The sequence below is a fragment of the Sorex fumeus genome, unplaced genomic scaffold (assembly GCF_029834395.1).
Source record: "Sorex fumeus unplaced genomic scaffold, SorFum_2.1 ptg000128l, whole genome shotgun sequence".
Classification (NCBI taxonomy): Eukaryota; Metazoa; Chordata; class Mammalia; order Eulipotyphla; family Soricidae; genus Sorex; species Sorex fumeus.
This window is the reverse complement of record NW_026606185.1, coordinates 24,957,234-24,966,541: the sequence shown is the minus strand read 5'-3', so window position 1 is coordinate 24,966,541 and position 9,308 is coordinate 24,957,234. Positions and strand designations below refer to the sequence as shown.

Genomic DNA, 9,308 nt, shown 5'->3' with positions numbered 1-9,308 from the left:
ATGTACTACAAACATACCTAACATCTCTTGAAAAGTCATTTCTGTAATATATGGAACTCCAGATAGACATGGTATGTATTTTTGTTGAGCAATTGGTTTTCATCCAGTGAATATTTAGCACTTTCACAGATACTGCCGGTAAGCTCATTCTATTTTGGACATATCAGAAAATTAAAGAAAACCACCTTTTCCCTTTTTTTTTGAGTGGGAGAGTTTTAATATACTTGTCAAATGAAAGGAAGGACAAGATCATAGTGTTGACACAATTTAAGACAACATAGAATCATAAACATATGTGAGGTAGACTGACTAGTGAAGTTCACCAAATTTCGGGTAAGAAAATTTACAGTAATAAAGTAACATAGATGCCCCATCTCTAAAAATCACAAAAAGCAATTGCATAAATTACAGCAAGAAAAATTACAATTCTCAGTCTAATTTTAGTTTACATTCAGTATTAACCTGTGTGAATTGTCATACCTGGCAAGATTCAACAGGTGTATAGGTCAATTATAATGTAGGCCCAGGGAACACATTCATACCACAATGTTCTAAGGGATGGCAAGGCTTGAAGCTGAACACACCAACATATGTATTAACAAATCATGGTGTCCTGTGCTTGTGCAATTTTCATCCTTAAAGGAATAGGATCTAACATTCTCTAAAGATCTAAAACTTAAAATAGGCATTGAAAAGAACAGGAGTTCAATTTGAATTTTCCATCATTAGGGTGATGGTCTTTTGGCTTTATTCTGGCTCTTCTACAGAGTTAGTATTTAAGAGATCATTGTCCTTTAAGATTTTTTCCCCCCAGAGTATAGTCCTGACTAGTATGGAATACCTGCATTTAAATTAACTACTTTAAAAAATATTCTTTAGACTATGCTGCCATAAAGCCAGAAGAAACCCTGAGAGGCCATCTGCCCAGGTACACCTGTTTTAGAATCATTTCAAGTATTTTATTTGCCCTATATAGAATTATTATTGGAATATTGCACAAACAGTGGGTTTCTGATAACATCTGCATTAGGCCCTTTCCACAAAACAGGAGCAGTTGAAATACATTCATATCTATATCAACCTGCTTCAAAAACGTACCTCTTTGCCATAAAGTCAACTGTACTTAATTACATATAAGGCAGAGATCCTCTCCAAAGGACAATGAAACGTGGGGTTTAAAAGAATTACTCATTTCAAAATACATTTAAAATATTATAAGTAACTATATTAAAACCAAGAGTTCTGCAAACCATTTTCAGATTAGTACATTCCATCTTTTCACTAGCTGTAAACTCGTTATAACAAGCTAATAAAGCTGTCAGTTTAACACTACTAAGTAAATGCAGGCTTTAATAGGTTTCTCTTTCAGTAGTTCCAGGCCACAAGATAGATTCAAGTAAAAATGGCAACATTTAGGTGAAAATAAAGTGGTATAATGGGTTGGTGAGAAATGAAATAATTTAAGAGTAAACTCCCAATGGACATAATTTTTTCTAGAAATCTTTACAAACTTGTCTCCTACTATTAATGCTAAAGAAACTACACCCTGCCCATTTTAATGAATCAGAATGACAGTGGAATCTTCCTTTTTCCTCAGAAGATGCCATTAAGTAAAAACCAGTTCTTTTTTTATGGCTCAATTTCTGCATTGTGAGTATAAGGCAGCTAATTGTCATTCATTGGATCTTTTTTGTTGTTGTTCTTATTTTGGGGGTCACACCTGACAGTGCTCAGGGAACCCTAGTGGGTGCTATGAATTGAACCCTGGCTGGATGCATGCAAGGCAAGTGTCCAGCCCACTGTACTGTTACTCCAGCCCCTCATTTTATCATTTAAAGGAAGCTTATTGAGTCCCTGAAGAAAACTAGTTCTATCCACAAACATAAGCCTAACATTTGCTTTGCTGGTGCCAGCTGCTCCTCTCCAATCAAAGAGGGTGTGTTGGGTAACTCTTCAAAGTTGTTTAATGGGCTGAACTACTGATTCAGGTTTTCCTTGTACAAGATTCATCACTGTTCCACATTTTTGTGTGCTTTTTATTTTTAAAGACAGGTAAAAGCAATGAAACTTAAGCAAGAAACTGCATAAATATACATAATGCCTGCTCTGCATTTACTGATTTTTGTTGTTCAGTTTAAATAGTAAACTTTCAACTCCTGTGGAAATTTTGCCAAAAGTTTCAATACATATAAGATTATAAATCTTAAACTAACACTGCACAGAGAAAGACAAAGCTACTACTTTTTAAAATACAAATAACTTCTACATTCTATCGTTTTCAGACCCCTGAGTAATACTGTACCAAAGTACAGATCTGAAGAAAAACACTGAGGGTTCAGGCCTCAGATGTTAACCTTCAATTAATTACACACCAATGTGAGTCTCATGTAACACATTCAGACTAGCTAATGCTAAGAGTCAGTTTTCCCCTAACATAGAATCGAAGAAAAGAACAATGCAAACTCCGTGTTCATTCTCCAAAGTACATCCTCTTCCTCAGGCTCCCGTGGGCAGACTACGTCTTAAGTAATTGCATAACTGCCTAGGGTGGAATTAACTGAAGGATAGTGATGCCCCCAAAGACCTGGGTCAGATGGGGGCCCGGGGGTTCCTTTGGAGAATAGACAAATATGTTGCACTTTGCTCCACAGTGATTGTACTTTAAAGGAAAAAAAAATCCCAAATAATTTTTTGGCCCACCCCACCTAGGCATCTTTTAGTATGTTTGGTCTCTTCAGAAAAACTCATACATGACGTCCAGTGAGAAAGTAGAGGGGCTTGTCATCACTGCTGTTAGCAGTTTGAAACTCATCCCGGAGACGGAACTGCCACTCATCCTCTAGTTCTAAGCGGACAATTGTTTGGCGTAAGGAACTTCTGTCTTGGCAGATAACACACAGGGTAGCACCTTCATAAAAAAGGCAGAAATGTAGTTTAGGCTCAAGGTACTAACATGATAAGGACCTCTGTCTAACATGATAAATACCTCTCTACAAGCTAATAATACATTTGGTAAACTGCAAATTCAAAAGTACAAGTTAAAAATTTTCAATTAAATCCCCCTTCCCATGTGCTTGGTAACCCCAAATTAAAGTGGATGCTATTGATTTTATTCTTCTGTCACATGTGTCTTCTAGAGCAGTTCTCAATCTCAGCACCACATCATTCTGGGGGCCATAATATAAAATTCTGAACCTTAATTTTATTCTACTGACCCTAGAGGTCATTTTATCAGGATTATCTGTGATACATAATCATTAGTTCTTAGGCCAGTCCAGGACTGGATGTGCCTACTTCCTTTAGCAACGTTAGCTTCTGTGTCAGAAGTTTAGCTCATTCACTTGATTTGGGTGGGAGTTGGGGGGCCAGGCACACCCAGCGATGTTCAGAGGTTACTCCTGGTTCTGCACTCAGAATTACTCTTGGCAGAATGTGGGGGACGATGCTGGGGATTGAACCTGCATGCAAAGCAAGTGCCCTACCCGCTGCACTATCGCTCTGGCCTCTTGACTTTTAAAAACCAGTCATGTGAGACTCCTACCTCCAGGGTTAGCACTGGTCTTGTAAACACAAATCACGTGAGGCGCGTTTTAGTACTGCAGGTTAATAGTTGTAAAACCACTAATGGTCATAAGTCTAGCTAGTTAGCTGCAATAACATACTTCTTTACCTCTACTGAAGAACATTGGTGGCCCTGGTTTTAAGAGTGTAAAGTGGGGCTAGGGATGGCTCAGCAACCTAGTCCATGCGGCACAGGAGTCCTGGGTTCCATCCCCAGCACCACGGGGAACCTGGAGCACCAGAGGTAGTTATCCCCAGCCAGTATCAAGAAAAAAACTCACCACATTTCCCTCCCCATGACTTAAAAGCAAGATATTCAATATATTAACCTCCTCTCCCCCAAATTGTTAAAGCTTCTATTTTTTTCATTTGGGGAGTCGTATCCCACAGTGCTCAGGGAACAGTGTGTGGTGCTGGGATCTGAACCAGTTACTAGCAAGCAAGGTAAGTATGTGAACTGTTGTCATCTCTCTATGGTTTAAAGCTTTCAAAAGTTATTTGTTAGCTCTGTATTTCATCCCGTGGTAATCAAAACATTTCAGAAACAAGATGAAAATTTTTTACCTTTAAGAAACCTAAATTTCTTAAGGAGATCAGCACCTACGAAAGAGTCACAGAGGTACAAGAGGAGTCCACTGAAAAACACCCCTTCACAGTTGACATTGCTGGAGTGGGGTCTGGAGCTGACGTAGCATATGGCCACCTGGAATTAGCAAGCAGAAATAGCATGGGCTTCGGCCAGTGCTGGGGACCTTGCAGTACTGGGGACTAAACCTAGGACTACTACAGGCAAAGCATATGCTGACCTGTGAGCCACCTTCCAGGACAAAGATGAAACTTTTTACTGAAGCAAACTAGATTGGTTTAAACTTTGTACTTCATACTTAGCATGCCCATTTAAAACCAAAGCCTGTTTAAAGCTGAAGGTTCTGCTATTTCTCATAAAGCTTATGAGAGAAGTACAGGTCCCTCTATCTAGGAGTCTTTGGATATTTAAGTTATACTGTTGATGAGGATTTTTTTTTAGCTTTTCATTTAAACTCACAATTAAAAGCTTAAATAGTATGAATTTAAAATTTTAGATCTATATGGCTTCCATGTACAGATAATAACTTCACAAAGATTACAGGGACGTAACTAAGATGGATGGGAGATCTAGAGAATAGTGAATGGCTTTGGTGTGTGGGCCAGACTGCTTCCGGTGCAAACACCACTTCCCTTATTTAGTTGCTGTGAGACTGAGCAGCTTACTTCACTTCTTCAGACCGCCACTTTTTGTTTGTAGGGATAATAATAGATCTTTTTCATTAGACTCTTTGTGAATTACATACCTATTAAGTTAATCCCTTAATACTCTAACAACAGTTGCTACATACAGTACTAGTAGTACTCAGATTGTGTTGGCTACGCACTTGGAATCACACACAACTTAAATTCCACAAAATTTTTGCATTATTATGGCTGATTACATCTGATTTTTAAGATTCACTCTTCTAAAATACTACAACTCATGATTAAACCTATAGGATATATTATTAAAAGATGAGGATATAATGGAATGTTTCCTTTTTAAAAGTGTCGGGGGAGAGTTCACTTCTTGCAGTGCTCAGAAAAATTATGTGATGGCAGAGATCAAACTTGGGGCTCCCGCAGGTACAAGTCTTCCTGACTCTAAAACATTTGCATTGTGTTAAATATTCAAAATCATCTTTCTGGGCTGGAGAGAGAATAGACTGGGTAGGATGCTTGTCCTGTGTGCTGCTGACCCTGGGCACTGCTGGGTGTAACCCCTGAGCATTGCTGGGTGTGGCCAAAAAATAAAATTATGTTCTGACTTAGCTGAATCATGTTCTGGTTTAGCTGAGGAGGGCTCTCTAAGCTAAACTGCTGCTGCTGCTGCTGCTACTCTAGTTGAACTAGTCCTGGGGCTCACTCACCAGAAGAAAATGGTCCCTCCGCAACCCCGCTCTTGGCAATGCTGAGAATTGAACCCAGGCCTCACACTTGCAAGGCAAGTGCTGTACCACTGAGCCATATCCATGGTTAAGAGATAAAATTTGTTGGTGCATACCATTTTTAAAAAAAGATTGAGGGAGGGAAATGTTTTTTTTCTTTTTTTTGGGGGGGGGTCACACCTGGCGATGCACAGGGGTTATTCCTAGCTCTGCACTCAGGAATTACTCCTGGCGGTGCTGGGGGACCATATGGGATGCTGGGAATCAAGTCCGGGTTGACCGCATGCAAGGCAAACGCCCTACCCGCTGTGCCGTTGCTCCAGCCCCGAGGGAGGGAAAAGTTTTACACCAAAGTATTTTTCTCTTTCTAAAACAGTCCTTATTTACAAGGAGGATGTGTTGATGAGTACAGCTTTTTTGTTTTGCTTTGTTTTGGGCAGCCATACTTGCCCATGCTCAGGTTATCATATGGGATGCTGGGGATTAAACTTGGGTGGGCGATGTGCAAAGTAAGCACTCCATCCTCTTGGAGTGCTTACCTTGCTCTCAATTACAGGATTTTTTTTTTTTTTTTGCTTTTTGGGTCACACCCGGCGAGATGCACAGGGGTTACTCCTGGCTCTGCACTCAGGAATTACTCCCGGTGGTGCTCGGGGGACCAAATGGGGTTGCTGGGAATCAAACCCAGGTCGGCCGCATGCAAGGTAAACTCCCTATCTTATGTACTATCACTCCAGCCCCCCCCCCCCACAACTTTTTTTTTTAAAGAAACAATTTTTGGGAAACAATTGAGAAGGAGGTCCTGGAGGCTGGGACCAAAGAGACGGCCTCATAGGCTGTGTACATGTGGGAGGCCTAGATCATCTCCAGCACTAGATGATTTCCCCCAAGCACTGCTGGATATGGCCCTCAAACCAAAGAAGTCCTGAAGATCACCAGGGGTCAGAAAAAGCTGGTAGGTGCCAAGTGGCAATTAATAGAAAGGGGCCAGAGTGATAGTACAGCAGGTAAGGGGCTTGCCTTGCACATGGCCGACCTGGGTTTGATCACCAGCACCCCATATGGTCATCTGTACTGCCACAAGTAATTCCTGAGTGCAGAGCCAGGAGTTATCCCTGAAAACTGCTGAGTGTGGCCCCCAAACCAAAAAAAAAAAAAGGTGAACTTGAAGAAAGGGAGTGAAAAATAAAGGTGAAATACAGAAGTCTGAGAGTAGAAGGTAGAGTTAGGGTAATCATAGTTTCTCAAACTCACTTTTCTTGCCACCCACATTTTAGGGAAAAAAAAATTACTTCTCTCCCTCTGGGTTGTTTCAGTATTCCCTGGGAAAGGGGCAGTATCTCCCACTTCAGGAAATGTGGCCCAAAACTGTTCAGCCCTTTGAGATCCTGATGCCTAAAACTAAGTCATACTGTGTGCTCTGAGGAACTTGCAATTTTATAGAGAATCCTCACTCAGGTGACCACAGCATTGCTTAGATGGTTGAGGTACACTGCTCAGCACAGCTGAATTTGGCTTGGTCCACTTCACTGGCTCCCTGTGGAGAAGTCTGATACGGCGGAGAGCTGCCATTATTGTTGTGTTGTTTGAGCCTTGGCGTTACTATGTTACAGGCTCTTATGACCATTTAAACCTTCAAACTGGAGCCAAAACAGGAAGATAAACAGGTGGAGCAGGAAGAAGATAATCTCAACCCCTTTCCCGTTACCTCTGGTCCAATGTTAAGGTAGCAATCAATGGCCAACACAGGACTCTTGAAGTTGTGGATGGCTTTGGGGAAGAGTTTGTATGAGGCGTGCTGAAGGAACTTCTCCAGGAGAAACTGTGCAGGGGCTGCCAGTAGTGTGTGCTCACTGTCTGGAGCACAGACATACTGAAGGGGCAAGATGGGTGTTAAAATCTCTGACACCTGAAATCAGAGCCAAGATTAACATGGGAAATACCATGTCTAAGTGGATGAAGAAACAGGCAAGGCAGACACTGCATCCAACAGTTCCCGAGCGGCAGCTTGCTAGGCTCAGCTATGTCTGTCATCGTGGGGTCTGAGTTTTCCTCTCTTGGGAATAGTGCTCTTGGATGTGGAAGTTTACACACAGTAAGGGCAGGAAAAGGCTTCTGCAAAGTACTGCAATTAGCAAACGCATGTGTGAGGAACAAATGGATAGGGAGGAGCTAATTCCCTCAAAATTTTTTTACCAGACTGTCTTAGGGGTACACCTTCACCTTTTCAAATGTATGTTACCACACATACCACACCTGATTTCTTCAACAGAAAAGGCCCGTAAGATTTACCCTTAAGAGATTTTGATATATATTTATTAAAATAATTTCAGTGAATTCTGATTACATTATTAAAATAATTTCAGTGAGTTCAGATCCTTCATGGCAAAGATTCAAATTATCATTCTTTTTTGATACGATTCTTTTATGATAATGAATTTTTCTTGTGATAAGGTAAAAATATTAACCTTGCTAGTTTAACAATATGAACATAAAACTGAAACCTGGATGGACTTAAGCCTCAAATATAGGAATTTTATTGAAACTGCAAAACATTTTGGTCATAGATGAATCCTCACAGAAATTATTTTGAAAATTTAACTTGTGTTACCTAATTTTCCCATCAGCTGCCTTAATGCCAAAACTTAATAAAGACATAAATAAAAAATACAGCTTGCAAAACTTACCATGATCTTTGGTTTAATGATAAAGTCTCTTTGCCCTCCAACTTGAACATGTTTCTTCATGAGACTGAAGTGATTGAAACGGCAGATGAGTAGGTCACTACTATTGGTTCTTAGGTTAAAGTCAACATCTTCACAGAAATACCTAAATCATAATTAGGAAAAGTTTCTTTGACTACCTGTTAACATTTCAACCAGGATCACAGAAATGTGTGGCATATGTTAGGAAGTAGTCTCAAATAAAGGTAAAAGGTAAAGGCCCTCCCGTTGATCGTCGATTAGCTCGAGCGGGCCCAGTAACGTCTCCATTGGAGACTTTGTTGTTACTGTGTCTGGCATATCGAATACTCTCGGTAGCTTGCCAGGCTCTCCTATTTGTCAGTCTCAAATAATCTTTGTAAATTGGGGTCACAATCAGCAGTACTCAGGGCCATTTGAAACAGGATTGAAACAGGATCGGCCACATGCAAGGCAAGCACCTGACCCCTGAGTATCTGGCCCTTCTACACTGGCCCGTGAACTCCCTGATTGGGCACTAGGCCTATTTAAGGAAGGAAAGTGATTCTGGCCCCAGACAATATACAGGGTTTTGGGAAATCCTGCACTGAAGACCACATACTTCTTATCTAAGGTAGGCTGATAGGAAATTTGTGGTTTCTGATATTCTTTGGTCTTCTCAGATTTTTTAGAATATGGACATTATTTACTTAGGAGTCAGTCAAGGCCAGTGTTCGTTTTGGCCTGTTGAGCTCTTTCTCTAGCCCCGATCAAATCACTGTCACTCTCACTGTCCTCCCGTTGTTCATCGATTTGCTCGTGCAGGCCCAGTAACGTCTCCATTGTGAGACTTGTTACTGTGTTTGGCATATTGAATATGTCATGGGTAGCTTGCCAGGCTTTGCTGTGTGGGCGAGATACTCGGTAGCTTCCGGGCTCTCCAAGAGGGGCGGAGGAATCGAACCAGGCTCTGCCGGGCTGGCGGTGCGTAAGGCAAATGCCCTACTGCTGTGCTATTGCTTGATCAAGTAGTGGGGTATTTTTGGTCCTTGTTCCGGTTCTTGTTGAATAATCATTAGTAAAAGGGTAAAAATGTGCTTTCTAAGCGTTT

General features: G+C 41.0%; 1 protein-coding gene across 1 annotated transcript in view; it reads right to left on the bottom strand.

Moving 5' to 3' along the window:
- Positions 1–200: 200 nt before the first annotated feature.
- Positions 201–9,308, bottom strand: part of GREB1L (GREB1 like retinoic acid receptor coactivator) — a 273,750-nt gene continuing 264,642 nt past the window's right edge. The window contains exons 30-33 of the mRNA XM_056137907.1: positions 8,204–8,345; positions 7,225–7,425; positions 4,126–4,264; positions 201–2,908 (exon numbers count right to left, since the gene is read on the bottom strand). Coding sequence (XP_055993882.1) covers positions 2,745–2,908; positions 4,126–4,264; positions 7,225–7,425; positions 8,204–8,345 — 646 coding nt within the window. The 3' untranslated portion in view covers positions 201–2,744. The remainder of the gene's footprint in view (positions 2,909–4,125; positions 4,265–7,224; positions 7,426–8,203; positions 8,346–9,308) is intronic.